We start from the raw sequence: 12,114 nt of genomic DNA on the forward strand, positions 1-12,114 counted from the left end.
TATTTTAACCGGACTCTAGTTTTTCTACTCAGAGGTGTTTCTACATGCACATTTTAAAAATACGGCCACGGTCATTTATAGCCATTATAATATAGAATTTTCTAACTGTAAAGTTATCCAAATAGAGTTATTTGAAGAGAATCACCATAGTAACTGTCATATTAAATAGCACTTACGTTATCTCCAGCAAAACATCTTTCAGGAAAAACTCACATGGCAGTTTTTTAAAATACAGTGTATATTGAGGGAGAGGGTTCTGTAATCAACTGCGATGTTTGGGGACATTTTACAGTAATCAATAAGGAAGCATAGGTTTGTCACCATTCGCAAAGCAATGGTTTTCTTTTTTCCCCTTTATATGTATGTCTTCTCCAAGCCCAAACAGAGATTTTAAGTCAAAGAAAAATGAAAATAAAATGTTAAATGAGAATTTGTAGAACTTAGAGGATACGGAGGAAGTCACATAATCTTTATGGATAATTTTATTTGTGCCACTCAGACTTGTTTTGGGGGACGAGATGAGAGGTGGGCAGCACCCTGGAGCCAAATGTTGACCAAAATTAACTGTAATAGTAAATCCTCCTAGACCTGGTATTTTCCTATTTGGAATATTTTAAATATTTAAATTAAAGATCAAATGTGTGTGTAAACTTTTGTTTATAAAGACATAAATCTTAGTCAATTAAATGCAATAACTTAGATGTTCATGTATGTGTATGTGAATCTTTAACTGTTTTCAGCAATATTCCTCAACTACTCAAGGTACTTACATTTAGCCTCCTGTAAATTTATTGGAAATGAAAACTTTTAACACCTATAAGCATCACAAACTCTGTGCTCAAAGATTTTCTAAGAACACCTCTCTCCCTGATGATCTCTCTCTCTTTTCATTTTAGCGATACAGTGTGGAAATGTCCATCAGGCACCTGAAAAAGATGGAGCTGCTTAGTAAGGTTGAAGCTTTGAAGAAAGGTGGCGTTTTACTACCAAATGATCTCCTTGAAAAAGTGGATTCAATTAATGAAAAATGGGAACTGCTTGGGGTATTTGCATTTTTATTACCGTTTGTAGGTTATGTGTACATTTTTTGTGTAGTGAAGTACTCTATCTGTCTGATTTCTAATTTGAGGCACAAATATCTCTCTTTCAATTCACTACCTACATTTCAAACAAGCTATTCATGCTATTATGGGGAAAACACTGCTTTTCCTCTTCTGTTGATTTTTTTTTTTTTTCCTGAGCTTGTCTCCTCTCAGATTTTAATAATTTTGGTTCTTTAATACATAAAAAAGTAAGTAAAATATGCCATGTATTATGGGTATGCACCAAGTCAACTATAATACAGTATATCTGATATACACTGACTGTCATGCTTGAATGAACGTTAATAGAATTTATTCTGAAGGTACATGTTATAGACATCCACTGTTTAACTATTTACTGTACCCTTAAGATGAAAAGTGGAGTTGTCACTACAGCTTTCAAGTCACACTAAAGCCACCAAAACAAAGATGCAAATTTGACCCAAATCTGAATTGCAGAATTAAGTCAGCCTGTGTTTTGTGCCTCAATTTCCAGCTCACTTTTACCAAAAGCCAGGAAAAAAAAAAAAAGTTTCATGTAATTCATTTCACGCAATGATGGGCTGGGTCTCAGCCAAAGACTGAGATGCAAGAATCTGGCAAAAAGGCAATATAGAGATTCTGTTACCCAGAGACCAGGATGGCACTGTGCAGGAGACAGTTCTGTCCTTTTGTTGGAAGACAGCTGAGAGAGAGAAGTTAAACTGTATTTTTTCATCAGCTTCTCTCCTAAATTGCCTTCACTTCAAATCAAGGGTAAGCTGAATTCGTCAATTACCTAAATGATTAATTATAACAGCTAAGTATGGGTGGTGTCAGTTATGGAGCATAATTTTGCATGCCTTCCATTTTTCTGCCTTAAGACTTTTTTTAAAAAAAGAAATAATACTCCAAAAATATTTTGAATAAAAAGCTCTCCATGTACCTTGATGACTTGGAGGAGTGCCAGTATTCAGTTTATGCCATGCTTAATCTAAGTGATTAAAAGACTGTAAGTTTAAGTCTTTGCTTCTCATCTAAATTCACTACACTCTGCAGTTGTGCAAAGTAACTTGAAATGTTAAAAGTTTTAACTCTATCCTATTGTTACATTGCTTTTTAATAGTAATTAATGGCTTTCATCTTATAAAATGGTGATTTAAATCAGAACCTACTAAATTGTGCTGATTCTCAGACAGGAGAAATGTGGTTAATGTATGACACTTTAAAAGGTTGTTTACTAAATAGATGAGAACAGCAACTTTGTGTGCTTGATGAAGTGATAGTCTCTTTACATTGTATTTTAATATAGCTATTGCTAATTTGATAAATAACTAACAATAATCTTTTTTAGAAAATTATTTAAGTATGGCATGTATAGTGCTTCCTCAACAACAATTTTAAATCAATGTTATATTGAAAAAAGAAGCAATATTTAGCTATTCTTTATGAATCAAATACTTTAAAAAATGGTTGCCATTTTGACAAAATTCAGATACAATATGCAGTTTTGTCATGATTTGGGGACAGAGTAGGGCGAGGGAAGATTTTAACAAAACCTGTGCCACACTAACACCACCAGGCATACTGTTTTAATTGGCATGATTACATTTTAATTGGCATGAAAAAAAAAATTAAAGACAAGGATTTTAACTTTTAACAATAGTAAAATAGAGGGATATGGTTTTTAATATTACTTTCATCTAAGGTGAACAGTGTGGAATGGAAATACATTAGAATGAAATGTCAGTGGTGCGTACAGTTTAATCTGTGAAATTTTGTCCCCTGTGCTGCATATTACTCTGTCTCAATTGCATATTAAACAACCCTATCAAGGCAGGCATTGGCATCTGCTGTGCTGACACAAATTGTGAATTAAATGAAATTGATGTCCTCTGTCGTATATTTATGAAGACGGACCATTCTCTGAAGTATTCTGTTTATGAAGAATTTATGATTGCAAACTGTTCCAGAACAAAAAAGTGGCAATAAATTCTTTTTTGTGACCCTACCCTCCAAGGGCATTGATTTCACCTCCTGCTGCTACTTTTGTTACAGCATAAAAACAATAGCTAAATCTGGATTCCACTGAGGGTCTTCAAATTATCAATATTTGCACCATGAAAATACAAGGGGGTTGCCAAGAAAGGCTATTTTTCTGTTACGATCTCCTAAAGATACTATTTACAGAACACTACACAGCAGATGAATGTTTGTTGACTTAATTTTATTTGTGTTTTAAAGCTTATTTTTGTAGGTTTAATTCATTATTATAGATTAAATCCTATTGATTCTGAGAGTGCTTTCCACCAAAAGGAAAAAAAAAACCAGCTCTCCCCCACGACACCTTCATGCCATAGTGGTTAATCTAAAATAGCCTCCAGCACAGTGGTTTGGGGATTATTTTAACACCTATATTAGAAAGTCTATCCTCCACAAATGCTAAGTGGAAAGAATTGTGGGCTTGAACAATTTCCAAGTCAGTTAAAATCAACAACAGCACCAAGGAGGCTACCTCTTCTAAAAGCCCTCAGTCATATGGCTTGAGGAATTGTAGTTCACAAAACAAAAAAAGGAATTAAATTCTCCATGCACGGTCTACTCTTGGCCGCTTTCGTATATTGATTAAACTCAGACTTCTATCTCCTGAACATTTTTTGCAGAAAATGTTTTACTGTAAACTCCCGTCATGAAAATTCAAATGAATTTTTATCTGATCATGTGAACTTTTGGGCCAAATCTCCTTTCTGTTAAAGGAAACTATAAGTGCGTGAGGTCTTATTAAGCATCCAGTGGCAGTCAGAACAACACACATGGTGCAAGAATTCAAATCCCAAATGGAACAGTGAGCTAATGGGAACTGAATGTCAGTAGTGAGGTGGCAGGTACAGCTGGACACTTCCGGGTGGCTCTTGTTACCAACCAAACTGTGATGTGTTTTGGGTACCTAAACTAATCTGTGTTTTTGTTTTGCTTTTTTGTTGTTTTATTTTTTTGTTTTGTGTTTTTAATCTGATGCATTAGAAAACCCTAGGAGAGAAGATCCAGGACACAATGGCAGGGCACAGTGGGCCCGGTCCACGTGACCTGCTCTCTCCTGAAAGCGGAAGCCTGGTAAGGCAGCTGGAGGTCAGGATCAAAGAGCTGAAAGGGTGGCTAAGAGATACAGAGCTTTTCATCTTCAATTCCTGTCTGAGACAAGAAAAGGAAGGAACAATGAATGCTGAGAAACAACTGCAATACTTTAAGGTAATAAAAAAACAATCAAAGTTGATAAAAAGCTTTCTTTATGATAGGGATGAAAAATTTATCAAGTACATAAAGTATTATACGCATGTATCTATGTATCACTGTGCACTTAAATGTTTCCTTGAATTTATAGACACCCTCCACATTTCTTATATGCCAGTGTCTGTGTGTGTATAAAGATGAACATTAAGCATATCAAATACACATTGTGTAGGGGAAATCTCTGCTGCTTGTGTGTTTTGTGCAGTGCCTGTTTAGGGAGGACTTTGATAAATTAAAAGCAGATCAGCAAACACTGAAGATTACTGGAGACTCTGAAAGACAGACCTAAATGTTCTGTAAATAACGTGGCTAAAAATACTTCCATAAATTGATATGATAAAAGCACATGATTTAATTGAAGGCCATTAATGCTAACAAAAGGAAATATAATTTTTACATATAAAAAGTCAACTATTTACGGAGGGAAGAAATAAAGTAAAGGAGGTTCCTATATTACAGGTAACATTCTATTGTAGAATAAAGCCCGCCTTAGCAACACGGCTGTGTTCTTTTTCACTGTACGTCCATGAAGAAGCATTTCCCATTTGTTTCTATTGTTCACACGTTATCTATTCAAAATCTGTTTATCATTTGAATGTTTTCCCTTATTGCCCAAGCTAGTTTACAGTGCTTGAACCCTCCTTTAAATGCTGTGATTAGTTGGGCTTTGGCTGGTGTCAGCCTGAGGTTTTAGGCTTATAGAATATGAATTCGGTGCCAAGAAGCTTTCCAGCATGAAAGATCTTGAAGAGGAGAAAGAGGAAAACCAAGAAGGAAAGAATTTCTTGGAACCAAGCAACCATTTCTTCTCAAAACTGTCTAGGACCAGGTTTTATTAATGTGACCTGCCCTGCAATCATCCAGCAATCTGTCAGAGAATTTAGTCACATGTATTCACCTTCCCTCTGCCAGATAGCTGGGCTCTCTTTGCTCACCTGCATAACCTAGGAAGAGGCACCATCAAAGGTAAGACCACAGTACTTCCCACTAAACTATCTGTACAGGTGTGTACCTGTACATTGTTTTGGTTGAAAACCTCCTCTTCTGCCATTTAATTGACAAGATCAAGTTGGAAGTTAAATGAAAGTGTTTTGTCAAGGCAAATGGGTTATACGATATAAAATCTAAAACCTAGATGATTTGCTATTTCACATCTTGTCCTATCCTAACCCCCACTGTAGGGAGATAGAGTCTGCAGATACTTGCCTTTGCATTATCTGAACTTAGCGTATACCTTATAAAGCATCCTGATAATTAGTGGGCTGGATGTTGTGAAATGTATTTTTTCTCTATTACATCTTTATTGCTGCTTTAGTAAACTGATTAATGGCTTCAGCTTTGGGATTAGATCAAATCCCAGTCCAGTTGTGCAAGCTTCGTTTGTGTTTATTGTATGATCCCTTGGTGGCTCAATTTCTTTCTCTGTAAAATGGGCTCCCAATAGTATTTATTTCATGGGGTTATGAGTTTACATACGTAAATTATTATTTCTACTTTCTGTAGTGGTGCATTCATAAGGGATAGAAATCTCTTAGCATTAAAAATCCAAATGTGTTACATAATAATAATTGGAAACAACAGGATGATTGTTATTACAATTGTGTATAAACCTACCTACTTACCCAAATATCTCATCCATAGATATTTGTACACTGACATCAGCATCATTTTCATCTAGGTGCTAGGAACAAATTTAAAAGGATTTAAGAGACAAAGAGAAATAGAGTCAGAGACCATCATACAGAGAGACATTAACCAGCACCAGATACAGAGAGACAGAGAGAGAGAGAGGGAGAGAGAGAGAGAGAGAGAGAGAGAGAGAGAGAGAGAGAGAGAGAGAGAGAGAGAGAGAGAGAGAAAGAGAGAGAGAAAGCAGTCTCTAGGCTTCCAGATCATGAGATAATTCCTAGCATTCTAGTCTTTTGCTAAAGTTGCACTAACACTTTCTAGCCACTAGGGGAACAGTCACTACACCTAATTCATTAGTTACTCAGTGCATCTTCAAACCTGAAAATACTCATAGAATTTTTTATTCAAAAGTACCATAGAGATCATCACGTGCCTTTTGCTGTTTTATTTCTCTTCAGAGATATTTTTTCTTGAAGCATTTTTGTTTTCAGCGTCACTATTCATGAAACTGTTTTTATACCCCACTCTATTTAGCTATTTTTAAATAAAATAATAAACAGATCATTTCCTACTCTAAACAAAATGTAGAACCTTGACAATAATATACACCTAACTACGTAGTTCCCCAGCCCCATTTCATCCCCTGATTTTCTGCCCTGAGTTAATCATGATCCTGAACCCCGTATTTATTATTCTCTTGCTTTCCTTTCATAGGAAAGAATTTTTTTTTTATTTTACTTGTTTTTAACTTGATTAAAAAGGTAATTGTAAGTTATCTTTTAGGACTTTCCTTTTTATTTAATATTATAATGCCAAGATTCATTCATGTTGTTGGGTATGGGTGTAATTCACTTGTTTTGACAACTGTATGAATATAATATTTCATTGTGAGTACATGTATCTCATTTAATCCAATAGCAATGCTATCAGGTTGCTATTAGGATCCTAATTTTGCAGATATGGAAACAGAGGCACAGAGAGGTTAAGTTTTGTGTGTCCAAGGTCACATATAATGAATGGTAGAATTAGGATTTAAATCCAGGGCTGTCTGATTCTAAAGTCCATTTTCTGAACTACTATGGAAAATTAATATTTACTGAGTGTCCTCCCATATCAGGGGACTCGAAGAGAAGAGCAGAACAGAACTAAATTTAATTGTTTATGGTAGTTTTATCAGTTACTATCTTCAGCAATTTGACCAGAATAGCAAATAATTTTAGCTATTAAAGATATTGGAGTGGGGGTGCGGGGGGCATGGTATGTGAAAATATTTGCTTTTTTGTTTTGCATTTTTATACTATATCAGTGTAAATGTGATTATGGAGGCCTGATAATTTTTCTTTATGACCTGAAACTCTATTTTCTTTCCAATGTTGACCTTGAGGAGTTTCAGCCAATAAATTCAGGGGATCTAGCATGATAGCACTTTTTTGTTGTTTTTTAAAAAATGTTTATGCATATCTGTTGGAGTAAACGACTTTCCCAGCCAGAATTTTAAATATTTCTGAGCTGTTTAGTTTTAGTGCTTAGTGTGTGATTAATCGAGTGATCTGTGTATTACCACATTCATTGGAAAAATGGAACCAAATGTTTATAACACAATAATAATCTAATATAATGTTCATAACCTGTCAAAATCATAATTGGTAATAAGCAGATACAAAATAAAAACTTTTTATTTACTGCAAATCTGAAGAACAGAAACCTCTGCCTTTTCTAAGTGATAACACAGCTCAGACAGAAGAGTTATTAAAGAACCTTTACATGTGGGAAGCTCTGCCATGCTCTTCCTCTTCTTTTGGGTTCCCAAAAGTCTCCTGCCATCGTTGGTCACACTTTATCTACAGGGTTTATCTGTATGATTCCACTCTTCTCTAAAATCGCAGGCTTTTAATAATTTCTTGGTGTGACACCCAGAGTAATGATAGAGAAACCACACTGCACTATCCAGGAGAACAGGATGGAGGGTGTTGCATGTAAGAGAAAAACCCATCGCTTTGTAGACAGAACTGCGTTTCCTTCTCATAGCTTGGTCTGGGGTGAGAGAAGGGATCAGGATCTTAAGTTTTCAGGAAAAAAAAAAGCAATTGTGGGATATTTTCTTTTCCTTTAAGGCAGTAAATGTGATAAAGGTGAGATTAGACACAAGAGAAAGTTCTACCCAATAAAGAAAAGAGTCAAAGCCCAGCCAGAAGGGGGAAATACAAAGGAGTGAACCTCAGAGCCCTGGGACAGAAATGCGAAATTGTCAGGGAGTGAACACACTGTGACAACAAAATGCAGGACAGCGTTTCATGGATTCAAGGAGGCCAGCTGGCAAAGGGCCCCGTACAGCTGAGTGTACAGCATCAATGCCACAGGCTGGAAAGCACTATTTTTTAACGATGACCCTTCAGAGAGAAAAGAAAGTAATTATTTAATCATATGTTCCTTGTATCCCATAACCAAATTCTTTATTCTAAAGACTCAAATTGGGGAGAAATTATCCATTGCCAGCTAAGGGAGGCCACAGCACTGGCCTGGGCCCAGAACCAGCCTGAGAAAGCAAGTTTAGACCTGTTACCAGACTTTGTCATCAAGAAGGTAAATGAGTGAATTGATTTGGTAACCCAGTCAGTGATTAGTGCCCCAAATTTGCTTAGTAACTGAAATTTGACCAAGCACATTTATGCACATTATTCTACTTAAAGTGTACACTAATTTTGTAAGTTGAAAATTATGATCACTTTATTTGAGGAGGTTTCAAAAAGTTTATGGCAAGATTCATATTATCTTTTAATTCTATTTTTCCATGTACTTTTTGAAGTTCTCTCATATGTGTGCTTATTTGTTCTCATGAATGAAGAACCTGAGTTGTGAAACATTTATGTGACTTGTTTGGATCCATATAGCAACCAACAGCAGAGACAGAGCAGAAGCAATGGTCTTGGGTACAAGTTCAACTATTCTCCCATCCTGTCATTCACTGACCTTCAAATAAACATTAAAACTTTGTTTTACTCTCAATCAGGGATTGATGAACATTTTCTGTAAAAGGCCAGATAATAATATAATCTTTGTTGCAATTACTCAACTCTGCCGTCATAGTGCAAAAGCAGCCATAGACACCATGTAAATGAATAAATATGGATATATTTGATAAAACTAATTTACAAGACTATTTACAAAAGCAGGCAGTGGACTGGATTTGACCCACAGGCCATAGTTTCTTGACCCTGCTCTAGATTACAAATATTATTATAAACCTGGGAATGGCTACCGTCTGCCTCTCCTTTAAGGAAAGGAGACCATGCTATAGAATTGCATTAGGAGGACAAAAATTCTTGTGATTGTAACAACCACAATTAATACTTACCGGGTGCTCATGCGGTAGGAGGCACAGTTTCTAAATATTTTACCTGCATTCACTTATTTAATCCTTGTCATCATCCTGAGACAAGTGGTATTATCCCCTATTTATAGATGAGAAAATTGGGGTGAGGAAAATTGAAGTAACTTACTCAAGGTCATACAGTTAGTAAGTGATGGAGCCAAAAGTCAGACCTAGAAACTGTTCCTGAATCTGCCAGTACTTTGTAGATTCAATTCCTGGAAAGAGAAAAACACATTAACTGATAGCTTACTGTATTGTTCCTTATTCCATTTCTGAGTAATGGACAGCCAGCTGGAGGAAGTCAGACAGTCAATGTTTTAAATTTTGGAAATTAAAATTTATGGAGTAGGGCCTTTAAAAGGATTTCAAATTAACAATGAAATCTGCGTCATTACCAAGTAATTATGCTGAAGAGGAATATCACTAATGTACTTTTACAAAATAAAGTGAGAAATAAAAGAGCTAAACAGTTCACACACTTTAAGAAATATTTTCTCAAATTTCAATGCATGTATTTCCAGAAATAAAAATAAAACTAATCTAATCAAGACAGTTAGGGGGAATTTCCATGTCCACTATTATCAATCTCATATGGCACGTTAAATAATACCACTTTCTGTGATCCCACAACCCACACTTTTAAAGAGATTAGGTTGAAAGACAAGAGAGAATATTTTAGAAGTTTTGATGTATGAGAAAAGCAGTCATGGTTCTTACAGGTTCCTAGCATCACCCCTGGTGCTCTGTCCTGGAACCTTTACAAACTTTGTAATAATGCTATTGGCAAAGCTGCAAACAAAGAATTACAGTAATTCAAGCTGGCTGTAACAAAAGCATGCAAAATGCTTGCAAAAAATCAACAGACACCCGACAGGATTTAGTCCTTTCTATATGTCTTAGATACATTTTTTAAAAAGCAATTATTTTGATGAACTGCGTATGTTCATCAAAAATCTTTTATCAGATTTTTTCCCCACCACATATAAAAAATCCATCACCTAGCACTTCTTTGGAAATAATTTCAAGTAATTGGATATAATCTAGAACTGCCTTGTAGGAAAAATTGTCTGCAGTAAGGTTGGAATTCAAAGACACGTTTAAATAAATGTTATTTACGCTATTGTCTGGTGGTGGGAAGACCCAAAGTAGATTTTTATAGGCAGTCCCACTTCAATTTTCTAAAGTAAAAGAAAATAGAACAAAGGCCCAGTTCTTTCTGATTACACCTTTTACTAGAATAAGATATTGAATGAATTTTGTGATGTGGGGAGTTCTGCTCCCTGATTTTAGGAAGCAGAGATATAGCTGTGTGTGCATTTCATGTGTGTCATTTGTATTACTGCTATCAGGAAAACCAGATTCATGGAAGTCCAGGGCTGCCCTGCTGATCAGGAAAGATGAGGGCAAGACCTCACCCGTCCTTACTTCATTGCCTTGAAAAATCAGACAGACCTGCTTTTAGGCTCTGAAACCAGAGTGATGAATGTTTCTATTCTTAATAGATCTCTTATAATTCCTTAAATGTAATTTTCTTTGTCAATAAACTCAAAGAAGGCAGAAACTGGGAAAATGGAATTGTAAAAATGTCTCCAAACTCTCCACTTGAGTAAGTGGAGGACTGAAACAGTATCTGAACCACTGTAGTGTAGAGGCTTAAGTGTGGGGGCTCAAAATGCTTGGGTTCATCCTGGGTCTACCTCTTTCTAATTGATGAACTTCATTAAAGCCTCAGATTTCTCATCTTAAAATTGGGGAGAATAATGTACTTACCTCAAAGAGCATTTATGGACATTAAATGAGAGAATATGTATGAAAGCTGCTTAAAATAGGAGCTTTTGTTAGAGCTCAATATATTTTAGCTCTCAGAATAATTACTAAAGCATAAACCTGCACTTTTAAAAAAAATTGTATTTAATACAGCAGGTTTATAGTAAATAGATAAAGCAAATTCCTTGGTGTTTCAATTACTTTAGGTGAGTTGTATGATTAGGGAGCTGACTTATCTGTTATTTGGATCATTGACCTATTACCACATAGGTAAAACCACAACAGAATTTCTTTTCTCCCAAGACTAGGAAAAAAGGAGATAGTCTATACCTCCCATGTTTAGCCTTTGACCTGTGGAAGGGACATCTCTCTTGGAGTGCTGAAAACCAAGTCTCAGATTATTAGTGGGGGGGGGGTCTCTACATTAAAGCTGCTTTTCAGCTTTTGAGCGAGGTGGCAAACCAGTTACTTGGAGTCCATTTACTTCACCTTCTGTCTCCCTGACTTTCTTCTGTAAACCCTCTTTTTACATCTTCGTATTTCTCTAACATTATTGCCACACACACACACACGTACACAATTAGATCCTGATTTAAGGAGAGAAACAAAAATTTTTTTAATGTTCGTATTGAATTGTCAATCATCTTCTGTAATGTTACTACCACATCATTCTTCTATAATTGATCAATTAATAGTACTTATTGTGTTCCTTCACTGGGTTCTGTTAGTTGGCAACATTATGATCTAGGACTTGCAGCTGTGTAATCTTGGGTAAATAACTTCTCTTTGCCTGATATTCTTTATTTGTAAATATATGTTCCTGGATTGAAAGCATTCTCTCCAACTCATGTATTCTGTGATTCTGTGATAGCCATCTTTTTTCCATTGGTAAATTTATTCAATTACAAATGCTGTTAATTATTTATTAAATTATAAATGCCATTTAATTCTTCTAAACACTTTCAGTTTGGCACAAAACTTCTGTTGCATCTA

The 12,114-nt window shown here is 35.5% G+C and overlaps 1 protein-coding gene across 1 annotated transcript in view; it reads left to right on the top strand.

Moving 5' to 3' along the window:
- AKAP6 (A-kinase anchoring protein 6) overlaps positions 1–12,114 on the top strand; it is a 353,091-nt gene that overhangs the window by 263,529 nt on the left and 77,448 nt on the right. Inside the window, exons 13-14 of the mRNA XM_063090114.1 lie at positions 897–1,043; positions 4,086–4,310. Of these exons, the coding sequence (XP_062946184.1) occupies positions 897–1,043; positions 4,086–4,310 (372 nt within the window). The remainder of the gene's footprint in view (positions 1–896; positions 1,044–4,085; positions 4,311–12,114) is intronic.

Source organism: Cynocephalus volans, chromosome 3 (genome assembly GCF_027409185.1).
Source record: "Cynocephalus volans isolate mCynVol1 chromosome 3, mCynVol1.pri, whole genome shotgun sequence".
NCBI classification, from domain to species: domain Eukaryota; kingdom Metazoa; phylum Chordata; class Mammalia; order Dermoptera; family Cynocephalidae; genus Cynocephalus; species Cynocephalus volans.